The sequence below is a fragment of the Melopsittacus undulatus genome, chromosome 12 (assembly GCF_012275295.1).
Source record: "Melopsittacus undulatus isolate bMelUnd1 chromosome 12, bMelUnd1.mat.Z, whole genome shotgun sequence".
In the NCBI taxonomy this organism is placed as follows: domain Eukaryota; kingdom Metazoa; phylum Chordata; class Aves; order Psittaciformes; family Psittaculidae; genus Melopsittacus; species Melopsittacus undulatus.
Genome location: NC_047538.1, coordinates 11,992,230 through 12,009,260, shown reverse-complemented (window position 1 = coordinate 12,009,260; position 17,031 = coordinate 11,992,230). Strand labels below are relative to the sequence as shown.

Below are 17,031 nucleotides of genomic sequence, written 5' to 3'. Positions count from 1 at the left end.
CAATGCCTTCCCTGCTCCTTGCCCCCCGGCTGGAGCCGCAGGCAGGCGGGTCCTTGCTGCCAGGGGCTGGGCTGAGAGGGCTCAGCTCAGCAGCACCTGCCCTGGGCTGGTGGGGGACCGTGCTGGTGGTGGCCTGGGAAGTGCCTGATGTGGTAGCTGATGTGTGTGTGCGCATCCTTTTGCCTTCATGGAGATAGGAGGTCTTATCTTAATCCCCTCAGGTCTGGGGAGGCCCAGGAAGGTCTGTACAAACGTGTCAGAGGATGCTCGTGGCAATACAATAATCTGATCAGAGCCCTTCTCTTTGCAGGTGGATGATGCGATGCTGATGTTTGACAAGACAACTAACAGACACCGAGGTGAGAGCTGTCTTCCTGCTGCAGGAGGGGGAACTGGGAGGGTTTGCCTCCTGCCTTGCCTAGGGAGGGGTTTGTATCCCAGCAGCAAGGGATGCAGGGCGCAGCTGCTCTTTATCTTGCCTCCAGTCGCCCCATTCTTTTGCATCTGCATCCTTTACCAGCGTCCCTGCAGCACAGAGAGCTTTTGTCCAGTGCGTTTCCTGTGCTGTAAACTTGCCGAATTGCAGATATGTGAGAGGAGACAGCCCCCTCCCCTGCCCGCTTACCTCCATGGCTGCAGCCCGCAGTGTGTGTCTTACCTTGTCCCGAGTAATCTGAGCTCGGGGAAAGCTGACACGAGAGCCTGAAGAGTGCCTGCTCCTCGCCTCTTCCTCAGCCTGCTTGTGCTCTCAGGTCACCTTTTCTTACCCAAGTCTTGCTGGAGGAGTCTGGTTACAGGATGGGAGCAAAGCTGTAATATTTGCCCTGGTCAAACCCAGCCCACCTATGGGTGTCCCGACCTCCTGCTTTCCTGCTGAATCTTCACACCAACCGCCCTGCAGCATGGCAGAGCTCCACACAAGCCTTGTACCAGCTCTGAGATTTACTGCCAACAACGTAACCTGCAAACTTAGCTCGAGCGTCCTCGAAATCAGGGCCAGCAACAGCCCTGTACTGGGCCACTCTCATTCGTGTCTGTGTAGTGTTTGAAGCACTTCCAAGCACTTTTGCCCCTGGATCAGTGAGGGAAGGCTCCTTTCTGCCCTTGCTACATTGTGTGCCCTTCAGGTTTTTGCTTTTTTTTTCCAAAGACATTAAATCTAATCTGATTGCCTGTCCTCTGACATGTTTGCAGCTTCATCTGAAAAGGGAAGAAGTGTTAACCCCTCTTCCTCCATGGGTGCCTCCCAGCCAGGAGTCCAATTAAAGAGCTGTTGGGCATTCTGGAAAGAGCAGGGATTGCTACCAGCCACTGTCTTGGCAGTGAGGGGCTCTGCCTAGGATGCAACAGCCTGGTGGGGGTCTGATGGGGGACTGGTTTTGGATTCAGGGTTTTGCTCTTGAATTCCTGATCTCTTCTGCTCATGGGTGGTGTGAAACTACCTGGGCACAGACAGAGGAGTTTATGGAGAGTATGGACAAAAAGTGGGGTTCTGGGCAGCGGATCCCTGTCTTTTTAGAAGTTATTTTAAAGCACCATGGAATTGGCCAGCCCCTGAAAGCGGAAAGCTATGCTTAATCCCAGCTTGCTCGTAAGGCAAGCTTAAAGACATCCTCCCACATGCCTCAGTTTTCCGGAAGCCCTGCAGTCAGCTGAGAGCAGTTTAGGCTGCGCACCCGAGCTTGGCTTTGCCAGAAGTGTCAGTAGAGGGGCTGGGGAGAGAAAGGAGATGTAAGCTTGGGCCAGCAGCCAGGAACACGTTGTCCTGCCTTATCCCAGATACTGCCCTCACTTTGGTGAAACTGCAGATCGCTTTGCTTGCATCTGACTTGCTCTGTACAAGTGCATCACTGAGATTTGCCTGCTTATACAAGGTATTATGGCCAGTGACTGGTGAGGAAACACACAGGGTGTTGCTGCTGGTGGGGTGTGTTTAGCAGGGATGGTGATGTCCTGGCAAGCAGCTGTTCGTTTCCCCACCGACTCTTTGTGTGAGTGTCTGCTGGGATCCTCCCCAGCATTACCAGCCATGTGGTTTGCCTTCAACCAGCAAAGTTAACCAGCCAAACCCAAAAGCTTGGGTTTGAGAGCAGTTGGGTTCAGAGAAGGTGGGAAGTACAATATGAGGAGGAAATGGGAATCTGCAAGGTATTGGTCCTGTTGTTCTTGTGCATAAAAGCAAGATGAGGAGAGGGAGAGATGAGTGGCAGCTGGTTTAGAAAGGCCTGATTGTACCATCCTTTTCTTCTCCTGCCAGTAAAAGGATGTGGGCAGTGGGTGCAAACTGTGCAGAGCTCTGACCTGATCAAGGACTTTTGCCTTTTCTTCAGGGTTTGGGTTTGTCACATTTGAAAGCGAAGACATTGTGGAAAAAGTGTGTGAAATCCACTTCCATGAGATCAACAACAAAATGGTGAGTGTCTGGGGCAGAACCTGGGGAGAAGGGACAGAGGTAGGGGATGGAGAGGTGCAGTGGCACAGGCACAAGGGAATGAGGCAGTTGGGTCCCAATACCCTTTCTCTGCAGTGGGGAATTGAGTCTTTTTCCCAGTATCACAGCAGGCAGTCTGGGAAGCAGACTCAGTGTGGAGGTGAACCAGCACAATAGTGAGGTTTTAAGGAGCTCGCTGTAATGAGCTGTTGTGGAGGTTTTGAAGTTAAATGAAACTCCTGGTGGCCTGCGATGGGGCAGGGTTTACCTTCATTCAGTGCAGGGCCCATCGGGGGCAGCACCAGGGGGTGAAAATCAGCGTTTGAGGTCCCCATTGCCTGTGGTGGCTGCAGAGGGAGCTGGAGAGCCCCGGAGCTCATGGCCCAGCCTGATCTTTGCTTTCTTGTGGCAGGTGGAGTGTAAAAAAGCTCAGCCGAAGGAGGTGATGTCCCCAACGGGCTCGGCGCGAGGGCGATCCCGAGTCATGCCTTACGGGATGGATGCCTTCATGCTCGGGATCGGCATGCTGGGTAAGCCCAAGGACACATCTCCCAGCTCCCGGTCGTGCCAGGCAGCAGCTTAGAGGTTTTATTCCGAGGGCGGCCAAGGGCAGCTCTCCCTGGAGCGAGGCCGGGGACGCTGAGGGGGGTGCCGGGACCTGTTTGCGATCGCAACTTGCCCTCTGGTGGCACCTGAGGAAACTGCAAACTCGTCCCTGGTGCCCTGCGACAGCCGGAGCTGGCCCGGGGCTGAGCGCGGCTCTGTTAACGGCCCCGCAGTGCACATAGGCTGTGATTCTTCAGTGCCTCCCATGGAGCAGGATCCATGGCTGAACCGAGCGTGGGGTGATCTGTGCCCAGGCAGCTTCCTCCCCCACTTCTGATACATTAGTTGATTAAAGAGACTCTGCCTTTCCACTTGGACAAGCAGCACATATAAATGTCCTCACTGCTGTTTCAAGACTGTAAAAATACCCCTGGGGTTCTAGTTAAGCTTTATTTCACTTTGTTCCCTCCCTCTCAGGGACAGCAAGTGTCTGGTATTGCAGGGAAAACCATACGCTTACCATGGGACTGTTGTAAGAAGCTGGTGACAAGCAGGCTGGGGTTCAAGGCTGTCACTGCTTCTAAGGCAGATGTGTTCAGATAGATCTTAAAGTCCTTTTTAGCCTCCATTTCCAGCTCTACAAACCCTCATGCCTGGATCTGAGAGTCAAGCATGATTCTTCCAGCATGGTGCTGTTCCTGGCTCTTCTCCCCACATTCTGGCCAAGCTTGAGCTGACCCAAGAGCACAGTGTTTGCTCAGGATCATGGCTGGTGTTGCTGGGCAGGGTGTACTCAGCCTGACTCTCCTTGCTAAGCCTGCCGAGTAGCAGTTAGTCACTGATCAAAACCCCAAAAAGGGCATTTTCCCCCCAGTGTTTTCTCTTGACTTATTGAAGGAAAATAAATCTCCAGCCTGTGGTTTTGGGGTTTGTCTTTTCTGTATTTTAAAGCAGCAGGGCTCAAGCTGAGTCACTGGGAAATCCACATACTCATGTCTGAGGAGATCATAGATCAAATATTCATCTCTGAGTCAAAGCCCTGGTTCTCCCAGGCTTGCTCTGTATAGGTGGTCAGCTTCCTAGGGAACAGCAGGGATTGTCCTCCTGCCCAGCGCCAGGCAGGAGTGCTCTGCCTGCATTCACCAGCACTTCTACTGCAAAGTGACTCAGAGCTATTCAGTTCTTCAAATGCCCCACCTCCCCGATCTCCTCCTGAATCCAGCTGATGCATCAGAAAGGCTTAGTCTGCAGAGCTGTGAGTTCCTAAGAAGGAAAACCTCCATGTCCTTACATGTTTGGAATGAGTTAAAAATGGAATGGGCCTGCTAAAACTCACAGGCTCGCACACTTTGTGCATCTGCCCAGCAGTTTCCTGGCCTTTCTGCTATTAGCCCTGTTTGTGCTCTCTAACACTAATGGTCACACTGCTTGTGAGCAGCCAGGCACTGAGGACATGATCCCTGCAAGCTTGCAGTAACAGAGCCCTTTTCTCTTCTTCCAGGTTATCCAGGCTTCCAAGCTGCCACCTATGCGAGTCGGAGTTACACTGGCATTGCACCTGGCTACACTTACCAGTTCCCTGGTGAGTGGTGCTCCTGCTCTGGTTTTTGGTCTGCCTTCAGGTGATGGGAGTCCCTGGAATGATCCATGACCTGAGCTCTGCCCCCTTCACCATTTCCCCTGTTTGGTCTTTCACTAAATTGGAGGCGGATGTGGAGGGGGGAGGGGAGAAGCCCTGGAATAGGTGGGAACAGCCTGTCCTTCATTAGGATTATCCTCACACTCCAGTGGCAGGAAAAGCCCAAGGCTGCTCTGATGCCCCTTATGCTAGCCCCCTCCATAGGGCTGCTGCTGTGACACAGAAGGGCCCCTGCAGCTCTGCCTGTCTCGCTGCCTTTGTGTGTCTCTGTCTCTCTCTACCAGAGTTGTCACTACTCTCAAAGTAGCACAGAATTTTAAACCATGGTTTTCCATGGACCCAGGCACCCAAACCACAGCCTGCAGCGCTGCAGTTGGGTTATGAACAGTGCCTGGGCAGCTCCCAGCTTCCAGAAAGCATCTGCTGGGGTAGGGGGCTGTAGATCCTCCCCCCTCAAACTGGGTGGTTCCAAGCTCCAAACACTGCCATGTGCTCAGAACATGGATTTTGCGATCAATGGCTGGAACCTGCTGTGCTGCAGCTGCTCTGGGGCCTCTTCTCCCTCCCATTCTCTGTGAGAGAGGGGAATGAGGCAGAGCACACTCAGAGAAGAGACTGTCTTGCTGTTTTCTAGAGAAGTGGCAACTCTGAGCATCCCTTCCTTCCTCCATCCCTCAGTGTGATGGTTTATATATGAAGCCTTGATGTTAGGGGCTGGGAATGGGAAGTTTTCTTTTTGCCTGAGGCAAGCCCAGGCTGACTGTGGCTGAAAGTTGCTGTTGCCTCCTAGCTGTCTGGAAGGTCTCCATGAATCCAGTTTATGGGTCTCAGCTGTAGTGTCTTCAAGTGCCTCATTGTAAACCCATGCCCAGATGAGGGTGGCAGGTACTGAGCACCCGCTGGCATTGCAGCCATGGGGGTCAGATAGGGTGGGTCACAGAGCAGTGTTACGGGGCAGACCTGAGGCTGTGCAGTGGAGCTTGCACTCACCCTGCCTTAGCCAGATTTATTCTAAGGATAAATGGATCCTTTCAGTCTCCAGGGCAGGAGTCCAGCACCTTTCAGCACAGTTGTAAATCAGTTTAAAGAAGACCCCAGCCTGGTGAGAGGCTGCTCCCCCAGCAGACCCTGGCTGTTGTCTCTCTGGGGGGTCTCCCTCGGGGCATTGCTCAGTTCCTAAGCTGTGTTGCATTTCGTTTTTAGAGTTCCGTGTAGAGCGGACCCCTCTCCCGAGTGCCCCCGTCCTCCCTGAGCTCACAGGTCAGTCCCGCTTGTTTCCTACACTCACAACCTGGAAGGGGAGAAGGGGACTTTGGGCTGTTCCAGTGGTGTCGCTGCTCCACAGCCTGGTGCAGTTAGGCTGGAAACGTTCCTTGTTTCCTCTGCCATCCATATGAGCTCCATTCAAAGCTGGGGCTGGGAAGATGGAGAGGCAATCAGAGCCATGTGTATTGCCTCTGAGAAGGGCAATGCAGGTCATACCAAATGAAGGCCTGTAATCCTCAGATTGCATTTCCTGCTGCTTGCCTTGTTTTTAGCTCCTTGCCCCAGGCTGGGTGTAAACCAGATACAGAAAACTGCAGAGAGCAGGGGGACTTCTCAGAGGTCTACAAATGACCTTAACCTGAGCTGCTGCAAGGACAAGATTTGGAGTGCTGGGAGGAGGGAGAGGGCATGGGGGCATTCCTGGTTGCTCTAATCCCATTTCCCTGTGCAGGAGGGACTGTAGGCAATGCTTTCCATTCTCTGGGAGGTGCAGCTCCCTAGCTACTTCCTCATGAGCTTCCCAAGCAGAAGCAAGCATGGTACACAAGTCTTGCAGTGCTTATAGGGAACTGTGGAATGAAATGGGGGCAGACAACCATTCCTCAGAGACTAGTCCTGGCTCAGTGTCTTCACAGTGCAGATACCCTCTGGATCCTGGGTTGTGTGCAGTGTGCTCTCCCTAGGTGATGCTTGTTCTGTCTGCTCCCCCTTCCATGGCCATGTTTTCCCCAGCTCTGTCCTGTCCATGGTTTTTGTTGTAGAAAAGCAGCTTCATGTAGCCCTCTGCTCCCTGTGTGCCATCTCATCTCTGTGGTGTTCCTCCTCCCAGCGCTTCCTTGACCCCACCTGTTTCAGGGTTTGAATTTCTCTGGAGTTGGGGGTATGGAAAAGCTTCCTGGGAAGCTCTCCTGGAATTAGTGGTACAAACAGGCTTGAAAGGGAGTTTCTGTGGCACAGAATCATCTTGATCCTCAGGGAATCTGTTCCTGAGGATGCTGAGGTTGGCAGCCACCAATGAAGAAATGTCCCTGACAGAGGTAGGGGGAGACTAAATCCTAGCTCACTCTTCATAAAACCCTTTCTTTACACTATGTATGCAGCTGCATAAGCACCTGACCCCCAGTTCTGAGCCTTTTGGTTGCCAAGCAAAGGAGATGGAGGTTCAGTTGTTTATTTACACATCTGTTTTTCAAGCAAAACCCCTAAAATCTGTAGAGGAATGTTGGTCACTTGGCACAAGTCCTTTTCCCTCCAGGGCCCACCCCTGCCTGCACTGTGGCTTTTCCTACCAGAGGTGAATTGACCGGGGCCTGGCTGTCACCAGTGGCTGGGGTGCACCAGGGCTCTGTACAACAAGAAGTTATTAATGCTGCTGTCCTGGCTGGTTGCCACGTTAGCTTACAGTCCTGAGTGTCTGCTGAAGGACCAGCTGGGGATTGTGGCATTCTTCCCTTCTCACTACGCTTACCTACTGTTAAACAGCCCCTGCGCAGCCTCTTAGCCAGGCACAGAGCTGCAGTTCCCATGTATAGGCTGGAGTTGGTCCCATGAAGGGCAGAGCCTCCTTTGCTCCTACAAAGGCCCAGCGAGCTGTGCAGTGCTCGAGGGCCCTTGTGCCTTCAAGTGGGTGCGTGCGTGTCAATGGGCTGTGCTTCATGGGCTTGGCAAGTGGAACTGGGATGAGGGGCTGGCACAAGCAGAGATGATTTCTCCAACACACAGGGAGCTCACATGCAGGTGCTAACCTGGTGTCTCAGCAGATAGACTGTAAAGGCAATAAGGGTTTTTACTTGGAAAAAAGAACTGCAGTCTTTTTAGGAGGACCTGGACACATTGATTTAGCTGTGTGGCAGAGACGACTTGAAGCAATGATGGGGCAGGCGGGTGGCTGTCAGCAGCTTTTCCTCCATGGAACAGCATTGTTGGGGGTGATATGAAGCTACAACATGCTCACGTTGGCCCAGGGCCTGTAATGAGCAGCTAACCCAGATATAAGCCTCCTATGACGTTGGCTTGAAACAGGCTGGTGCCTGCTACTAAATATTCCCTCCTAAGCTAGTCTGAGTTTCAGCCTTAACGCAATTGATTTGTTCTGACCTCTTTTTATGGTGCTCTAAACAGCATCACAGTGAATTTCACATTCAAGCATGAAATGCTGACCCAGTCATTTTAAGGGCAAAGAGAAACATACTGGCTAGATGCCTCCTGCCCTGAGGGCTGGATGCCTGCAGCAATAGAGTTGGGAATTGGAACTGCTACATATAAATTAAGACTTACTGTTTCAATTAAGCCATTTCTAGTTCCTGCTCCCTAGATATATGTTTTCTTCTGCAATGAACAGCAAGGATTTGAACAGTTCCGGAGCCAAAACTCTAGCATGGTGCGTCTTGAATAGAGAAATCGGGAGAAAGAGGCTATTAAACTGTTATTCAAGAATACTACCAAGGGATGGAGAGGAGGGGCTGAGCCTCAGGACACTGAGATGTCAGCTGCTGTCCCTGAGTTGCTGCCTTTCTCCACCTTTACAGCCAAAGTCTGGATCTGTAGCTTCAGATTAACTGCATCTTGCAAGCTAAGTAGTAACAGGATACATTTGAATTTGCCCACTCTTGATTCAGCTCTCCCACATCGTGCCCTCATCGGCACTAGGGTGTGGGCTTAGCAGAGCATGGCCAGAGTGTTCCTCGGGACATTCACTGTGCAAAAGGGTACCAATAAATGCAAGCTGTGCACTTCCCTATTGTCATCCTTTGATGTCTGTGTGATGCACTAAGCTGATACGTCTGTGTGGGGCTGGCATTTCGCAGCAGGAGATGCTGAGGAGTGTTCCCCATAGCACAGTGCCCCTGAAGTGCCTGTTTCTTCTTTTCCAGCAATCCCCCTCACTGCGTATGGACCGATGGCAGCAGCGGCGGCTGCAGCGGCCGTGGTGCGAGGGACAGGTAACTGCCACCTTCCCCCCCAGCACAGTGCCCGGTCCCAGTGTCCGGTCACGGAGGTTTGCAATGGGCTGTGGGAGGGGGGTGGGAACGGGGTTGCACTTTTGGGATCTTCACTCTGTAGTTCTGCTGCCTCCTGTAGGCTCCACCCCCAGTCGCACCGGTGGATTTCTGGGCACCACCAGCCCCGGGCCGATGGCAGAGCTTTATGGAGCCGCCAACCAGGACTCAGGGGTCAGCAGTTACATCAGTGCTGCCAGTCCAGCCCCGAGCACCGGCTTTGGCCACAGCCTAGGGGTGAGTGTTCCCTACCAGGATCTGGGGAGGAAGATGGAAAGTGTCATGGCCAGGGAGGGGGCTACATCTCCAGGTGGTGATGGAGGTGGGCAGCTCTCAGCCCACAGCCTGCTTTCTGGTTAAGAAACCCCACCTGCCACAGCATTTGCTATACCACTGGTGAGCCCAGAGCACAGGTGGACAGTGCAGAATGCAGCAGTTCACTTGGAGCTCGTGTCCCTGGTCTCCGCTGGCTTTCCCTGACCGTTCAAGGTTTTCATTTCCAGACCTTTCCCTGATCTGGCCCAGACTTCCTAAAAGCTTATCTTGGCCCTGACGCAGTGTCCTACAGGGTGATGTGCTCCTTAGATGTGGCACCTCCAGCTGAAACCAGCCTTCCCAGCATAACTGAATATGTTGTGGTCATAATGCTTCACATTTTAAGAGTGGGGTTTTAACTCTTTTCACAGGGTCCCTTGATTGCAACAGCTTTTACCAATGGGTATCACTGAAGCTGGGGACCAAGGAGGCAGGAGGTAAGAGCTTTGAACAGGAATGGGTAATGAGAGAAGTTCTGAGCTGGCCCCTGCATTTGGGCACTCTGGGTGCTGCTGTGATGCTTCCTGGCCTGACCCAGCCTGGGCTCCCTTCTGCACCAGTGGCTTGTAGGTTGAGTTTGCTTTATGGTTCTCAACCCTAAGGGCAAAACCTTGCAGGAAGCAGTGTCCCTACAGGACAATCCAGGAGTGCTGGAGAAACGGCTGGGCCCTGGCATGTCACAGGCCTCCCGGGGGCCAGCAGTGCCACAGGCCCAGGCAGGCTGTACGGCGTGCAGGGCCTTGTTCCACCATTAAAGGTGGAAGCATCTCTGTGCCCCGTCCCTGTGCCCATTCGATGCAGGGCAAGCCTGTGCTGGGGCAGGTTTGGGTTCTGAGTGTTTCTGTCAGATCACACCAGGAGAACACCCCAAGAGAAAAGCTGTTGGTTGTTCTCGATCCCGTCGCTTCCCTCCCCTGCTGTGTCCCACAGATTCCCCAGTGACCTAACCGAGGACAGCGAGCGGCTGGAGGATGGGGTGAGCCTCGGGGGATGAGCCAAGGTTACCTGTTTCTTGAATCAAACTGCACACTGCCGGCTGGCTGCCAGGCTCCTGCCGCCCTGCCCTGATCTCTGCCCTTGACCAGACCACACTGGACTGAACCCGAGGAGATCATCTCGCTTTCTTACTAACCACCGACGGTTTACGCTTCCCCCCCCGCCCCCAGCCCACTGATTCTTCTTTTATTTATTTTATTAGTGGTTAGGTTTATTTTTTTATTTTATTTTTGTATCTTTGGGGGTGGGGGGGGGCCCTTACCCCTTCTTTTTGTTGTTTGCTCTTTCCCGAGCTAGTAGACCTATTTTATAAATTGGCTTTGTGATTGTGTTAGGTAGTTTTTATTGAGGAGTATTTTTATTTGGCTTTGAAACTGTTTGGAATCTTTTCGACTCTGTTGTTGTCGTCAGTGTTTTTAAAGCACGGTATGTGACAAGAATGCAGTTCTGAAAGGAAGAGAAGAGACACAGAGAGAGCAAAGGCGGAGAGGAACTGCTGTATTTCTATTTTATTTTTTAAAGAAACTGTTTTTAATTGTTTCTGTTTTGTAAATGTGAGGCTTTGAAAAGTGTGAAACTCCAAGGATCCGAAAGCGTTGGACACGGCTATGGAACAGAACAAATGTATATTTTGCTAAGTGAGAAACACTATCCTTACAGCTGAAAGAGCTTGGGGGGTTTGGGTTGGTTTGGTTTTTTTTTTTTCCTTAGGTTTAGTTTTCTGTGGGGTTTTCTTTCTCCTCCTGTATAATATGTAAATATTGTGAGCTGAACCTGGCTGCTGCCTGCAGCCTGGCTCCCAGGAGCAGCGCCAGGTCCTGGACCTGGTGCCGCAGCGTGAGCAATACTCTCCAGCAGAATCCTGAGAGGACTCCGTTCTTTTTTTGTACACCTTTTACTGTAAGATTTTAAGACCTCTGTTGAGATGAAAGAGGGGGGTGGGGGGGGTGAAACGTACCAGCCATTGGCTGGTTTGCTGAGCGGGTTAAAGCTGCTTCCAATTGCTCGATGTACAGACTCCATCACTGGGCTCCTGTAGTGCCAGCCTCTGGCTTGGCTTTAGGTAAAGGGCTTTACCGCCACTGCTTGTCTTGGTTACTTTGAAAGGAATTCACTCTCCAAATGCTATCGCTTGTGTCAAGATTTCCTGGGAAGGGGCTCCTCCTCTGGAGGTGAGGGTATTGGAAGGGGTTTCAGCCAGGGCCAGGGGGAGGTTTGGGTGGTTGTTCTCCGAAGGGCAGGGCACTGGGCTGGGGAGTCATTAAAGGGGGAGAAAAGCATTAGGGTGGTGATTTGGGGGCGGGTTAAGGGCTTCTCAGGGATTATATGAATTATAGAATTGCAGCTTCCTGTTTGCTTTACTCTGTGTTCTGAAGACTGGGGGAATTTGTCCCTTCCTGTGCCAGGGGTGAGCTGGTCCCTTCTCCAGAACCTGCTGGGGCTTCCCCTGGTGTGATCCAGGCCCCTGCTAACAAACACTGTGCCAGGGGAGGCCTCCAGCAGGAGTACACGGGGCAGGTTTGGGTCTGGATTTCAGTGAACCAAAGACCTTGTTAAGGGGGGTGATTAAGCCTTTTATTAAGATGCAGCCAAACTCTTTTCCCAGGGAAATAACAGCTTCATCTTAAGTTTTAAAAATCATTCCCTCTCTTCCCCCAAACTGAGCCCCTGTAAGGGAGAGGGGCATTTAGGGAAGGACTGGGAGGGTCACTGTGCCCACAGGGTCCTTCTTCTCTTCCATCCTTCCCCTGTCTGCCAGAGCTTGTCCTGACCCAGGCGATGTGTTTGGAGAGTTCTGTTTAGGTAAGGAGGGTACGTAACAGATCAGTACTGAAAACACAAAGCAATAATTTTTGTTACTGAGACAAGAGTCTGTATGTCTGTTTTTTTAAATATTTCCTAATTAAAGAAGAGCTGCATTTTATTGGGTTTATTTTTATTCTATATACTTCAAATTTGGGTCTGCGGACAGCGCTTTCCTCTCTCTTTGGTAGATGCGCTGAGCTGCTTCCGTGCCCCCTCCAGACATCCAAGGCCAGTTGTGCTGCTGCTGGGCTGTGATCACTCTCTGGCCAGTGCTGCCGCTGCCTGGAGACTGGGGCTCCGGTTTCAGGGTGGGCATTTTTTTTAAAGGAATAAAAGCTGTGTTTTTAAGCCAGTAAGTTATTACACTCCCGTGTTTGTTCTCTCCACACCTGTAACCCTTTTTCCAGATTTCAGTTTTAAATTCCTAATAAATTATTTGAAAACTGTCCTTCTCTGTCATTATTTGGGGGTGGGAGATGAACTTGGACCTAGCCAGAGTCACATCCTGCCATTAGGATAGAAACCCCAGGCAGGGCTCTCTCTTCTGCTCCCAGTCTTTGGCAGTGGCCCGGTTTCTAATGTGCGGCAGGTCTGGCTTTTAACAGATCGTGTCTCTTCTTTATGTTCCAGAGGTTTTGTATGGATACGTGTGGGTTGAAGAAAGGAGAAGCTAGTGTGGTGCTCGGCAGTTTGGTGGACCAAGGAGGCTTGATCCAAGACAGTAAAATGTGGAGATGGGAAGGGAAGTCCTTAACAGGCAACACTGCAAGAGGAAGGTGAATTGTGACAGTGTGAAATAGCAGGGAACCCTGCACAGCAGGTCTTAAATACAGACAAGTCTTAAAAATACCTTAAGGCTCAACCCAGTAAGTTTAGAAACCAGCTGTAAGTTGGGATGTCCTCACAAGCATACCGAGGACCAGAGGCTTGGTATGCAGCACAGGTTGGGGGAAGCCAAAAATAGCATTGGTGACAAGCTTTTCCCTGCTGGGATTTTTCTCATGAGTCATTCTAATCATGCTCACATGGCCACTTTCCCACACCTGGTGATCCTCTGGTTGGATTCAAATGAATGAAAGCCAAGATACAGCAGTTATTTTGCTTTGTGACTTAAAAAAAGCCAGTTTATTGGAAGTTATTTTGGCAATAATAAATTGGATGTTGAGAAGTGAGGAAAAAGGAACCAGGGTCTTAAAGTTCATAGCTAAGAGAACAGAGAAATAATAATTCTAAAAAGAGTAAAGGTGGCCAAAGCAGCAAAGGAGAAAGAAAATGTTTAAGTTGATATTGAAGGGAAAGTCAACAGGTTGATCTGTGTGCAAAAGATTAAATTCTTTTCTCTGAGCCGTGATACAGACTGTCCTTTACCACAGCCTTTAATGTGTGCTCAGTGTTCTTTTAGGATATGAGGATCCTGACTCTAACTCAGCATCTGTTTTGGCTTTAGGTAACCTCCAAGTGGGGAATACCAGAGAAAAAGAGCTTAGGAGAGAGCAAAAATGTTAGAATGTTGCATGTCTAGCTTTAGCTAGATGTCCTATGGACATGTCAACATCCTGTGGATGTTGTGGGCACCCTGGCATAGTTTCAGACCCTGAAAGGGGGAAGACGTCCTCATCAACCCTTACAGAAACATGCATTTGAACCTACTGAAGGGTGATGGACCCGAGGTCTCCTGCATAAGCACTCTGGTTCATTAGGCTGTTGTGGAAACCTGGGCTTTGCCTCTTCCTCTGCTCTTAAAAATGGAAGGCATTTTTGGTGCTATCAAATGAGCTGTCTAGGCTCTGTATCCTTGAGTGTGTCAAAATGCCAAGCCTGTAGCTCTGGCAGTGTTAGATCCTCTGGGGTCTAAACACAAGTGCAGTGTTAGAACTCGCCCCCAGCTGACTCCAGAAAGCTTTTTCTTACCCAGTTTTTGATATTCTTTCAATGTTGCCAACTTGCCTCATGCCTTGGCATAGAGAAGAACCAAAGGGCCTGACTGGGTTCTGCATTGGTGATGGAGAAACTGCTGTCTCTAAGCTGAGTCAACTGCGTGTTAAAACTTCTAAGCCCAGTTCAATTCCAGTGTAATTCTCTTATGATCATGCAAACCCAGGCACTACTCCTTGTTTAAGCCAGACACAGGCTTTCCAGGTTGCCTGGTTCCTGTTTCACACCTATACCTCCTTCTCTATGGTTTCAAAGTGAAAAAATGTTGTTTTTTTTTTTTTTAATTTCAGTTCAGCTTATGTCAAATAGTCATTTGGGGTGAGTAGATGACTTGTACTCAGGATGACTGCCTGAATTAGGCAAGGAGAATCCATAGAGAAATACAGCATTAACCGATTAAGTGGGATACCATAAAAGAAGATGCCAGCGTTAGCAGGGTTGTTAATGGTGTGTACCAGCAATTCCCAGCATAACTACCACACTGCTACTATTGTTGAGTAGAGAGTCCTCATAAATGTCCAGATCTTTCAAGCTGGCTTCTGATTGTAGTATTAGAAGAATTTGATAGCAAGAATCCAGAAAGCAAATATTTGCCTTCTTGGCTTTCACAGATTTAACTACCCTGGCCTTCAACTGGTCAAGTCATAACCTGCTGTCCACAGCCTTACGATGGAAGAAGTCTGCATTTAGTAACATAAATAGTGGCTTGCTTATCTCATACCCATGTCAAGGTGAGCTGCTTGTATAAAAACCCAGCTTTCTTCAGCACCAGCCTCTCCATCAAGTCCTTCGAGAATGAAGTCCCTGGTCGTGCTCCTCGTGCTGTCTGGTGGGTAGGTGGCATTCACTGGGACTGGTAACACCATTCCTCACTCTAAACTTTGTGTCTTTTCCCAGTGGGTGCAGCCAGCGGTGCCGGCTTATCCCGGGCTGTGTGGGAGTTCCGCGACATGATCAAGTGCACCATTCCGGACAGCCATCCTCTGCTGGAACTTGCTGACTACGGCTGCTACTGTGGCTTGGGAGGCAGCGGAACGCCAGTGGATGACCTTGACAGGTTCATAGGACTCTGCTTTTACAAACCTCTTTCCTTCCTTCTGCTTTCATGGTTCTGGCCCTGCCTATAAATGTTCACCCAACTCTCTGGTTGCTGTGAATGATGCTCTCTCCTAAAGACCGATTCAAGGAAAGAAAGATGTGCAGTCTCACACCTTAATGCCATATTACTAAGATAAGATATAATCCAAATAACTCTGTTTTCTGTGGCAGTTATGCTGCACTTATTCCAGCTCTTTTTAGTGCAGCAGTGCTGTGCCAGGAGCCTGGATGCAGCTCTGCTCCCACTGCTCCATGCACAACGACTGATACATGCAGGGCTGAACTGTAAAACACTAAGCAGCAGTGTAAGTCTGATGGCCTGACGTGGTGAGCTGTGTTGGCTGTCAGTTCTTCAGTGACCTGGCACTGGCAGGCCACACAGGGTAAATGCTGGCTTTTGTTTTCCTAGTGCCCAGCAGACAACTGTGAAGATGTTCCACTCAGTAGATGTGTTCCAGGCACCTTCTGGAGCATTAGCTGGCAGAACTGTGCCCTTTTGAGGTCCTTTGCATCTGCCCTCCTACCAATGAGCATTTTTGTGTTCTGTGACTTGTCAAAGCAGTATCAGTGTATTTACATGTCTTACAGTTCAGCTGAGTCTGTGTTTCTGGTATTTTCTGACCTTTCCCTCCTTGTTTGCTAGGTGCTGTCAAGTACATGATAACTGCTACTCCCAGGCAGAGAAACTAGAAGCCTGCAGATTCCTTGTGGACAACCCCTACACAAATTCATATCACTTCAGCTGCTCCAACGGGCAGATCACATGTAAAAGTATGTCCACTTCCATGTCACTCCAACCATCATTCCGGCCCCTCTTCTGAAGGAACGAGGCTGTTACACTCCACACTTCTGTGGCATGATGGCATTGGGCAAGTCCCTGCCAGTGGGTTGGTTGCTAGACACAGGGCACCTCACACAGGCACTGGGGTGGATGTGGTCCATCTACCACACAGTTCTAAGGTTCTTAAGATATATGGTACCAGTACATAGGGAAACTTGTCCCCCCTTCAGGGGATTGAGTGGCACTTTTCCGTTTAATGCAGTATTTAAGAGATCAGCGTGCTAACTGGGAAGTCACATCCCTAATGTAACAGTGGAGCTTTCAAAGGGCACTGGAATGGGGATAAACAGCGGATAGGCTGCCAAAGACCTGCAGGGAAGGAGAAGAGGGGGATGGCTGGGCTGGAGCACACAGCTCTGTGGCCAAAGGGTCAGTTTTGAGGTCACATCCCCAAACCGGCGGCAGCAGCGGGAGGGCTTTGCCATGTCAGCACACGAAGGTACTGCGATGGCTGCCGAAGGAGCCGCGGGTCTGACCAACCCTGCTCTCCCCTGCAGGCAGCAACAACGAGTGTGAGATGTTCATCTGCAACTGCGACCGTGCCGCCGCCATGTGCTTCGCCAGGTCCACCTACCACCCTCAGCACAGCAGGCTGGACACCAAGAAGTACTGCAACTAGCGCACACAATAAACGCCTTGCACCGCCCGTGGGCCTCGCTGCGCCGCTCTGAGGGAACGGCTTGGGGGGGGGGAATGGGGGCGTGTCTCTGCCAACGGTCCACCGCGGCGCGTGCCCGGCCCCGCGCTCTCTGATTGGCCACTGGGAGCGGGCGGTGGGAGCAGGTGCGCCCCGCAGGGCAGCCCCCACCTCCGTGCGCGGCCCCGCGACCTCCGCTGAGGTACTCGCGGGGACGCGCTCCCCTCTGAGGTATCCGCAGCCCAGCGGCTGCTCGCTCTCGCCGGGGTCTCTTCAGGTCTGCCCTCCATCACCCTCCCGGGAAGCGTGGTGCACAGCCGCTGCCCCTCGGCTACCGTGCTGCTGCCCCTCTCGGGGGTGTGTACCCCCCGGGGCATGGCGGTGTGAGGGGCTTGAGCCTCTGGCTGTTTGCTGCTCTGGGAGACCCTTATGAGGGAGGTCTGCGCCTGTCTAGCTTTGTGTATCCTCAGGAGCTGGAGGGAAAGAGGTGACGTTGGCCTGGAAACCAGGGGAGGGAAGGGA

At 51.3% G+C, this 17,031-nt stretch overlaps 2 protein-coding genes across 3 annotated transcripts in view; both read left to right on the top strand.

Annotated features, from left to right (window-relative positions):
- MSI1 (musashi RNA binding protein 1) overlaps positions 1 to 12,446 on the top strand; it is a 29,737-nt gene extending 17,291 nt beyond the window's left edge. Inside the window, exons 7-15 of one of the 2 annotated variants that reach the window (XM_034068174.1) lie at positions 311 to 359; positions 2,331 to 2,413; positions 2,844 to 2,961; positions 4,479 to 4,559; positions 5,820 to 5,876; positions 8,756 to 8,824; positions 8,964 to 9,118; positions 9,568 to 9,633; positions 10,127 to 12,446. In XM_034068174.1, coding sequence (XP_033924065.1) covers positions 311 to 359; positions 2,331 to 2,413; positions 2,844 to 2,961; positions 4,479 to 4,559; positions 5,820 to 5,876; positions 8,756 to 8,824; positions 8,964 to 9,118; positions 9,568 to 9,609 — 654 coding nt within the window. In that variant the 3' untranslated portion in view covers positions 9,610 to 9,633; positions 10,127 to 12,446. Of the gene's footprint in view, positions 1 to 310; positions 360 to 2,330; positions 2,414 to 2,843; positions 2,962 to 4,478; positions 4,560 to 5,819; positions 5,877 to 8,755; positions 8,825 to 8,945; positions 9,119 to 9,567; positions 9,634 to 10,126 lie in introns of both variants that reach the window. The other variant, XM_034068173.1, reaches the window with a different exon arrangement.
- A 2,282-nt stretch (positions 12,447 to 14,728) lies between these two features.
- PLA2G1B (phospholipase A2 group IB) lies at positions 14,729 to 16,491 on the top strand. Its single transcript, XM_005147876.2, has 4 exons — positions 14,729 to 14,762; positions 14,831 to 14,990; positions 15,675 to 15,802; positions 16,370 to 16,491. Exons 1-4 carry the CDS (start codon positions 14,729 to 14,731, stop codon positions 16,489 to 16,491), a joined length of 444 nt encoding a protein of 147 aa, XP_005147933.1.
- The last annotated feature ends 540 nt before the right edge of the window (positions 16,492 to 17,031 follow it).

Bases quoted from the DNA above. Each gene is read 5' to 3' on its own strand.
- PLA2G1B (XM_005147876.2), top strand. From the start codon at position 14,729: ATGAAGTCCCTGGTCGTGCTCCTCGTGCTGTCTG. The intron at 14,763-14,830 runs GTGGGTAGGTGG...GTCTTTTCCCAG, and splicing joins CGTGCTCCTCGTGCTGTCTG to TGGGTGCAGCCAGCGGTGCC. The intron at 14,991-15,674 runs GTTCATAGGACT...CTTGTTTGCTAG, and splicing joins CCAGTGGATGACCTTGACAG to GTGCTGTCAAGTACATGATA.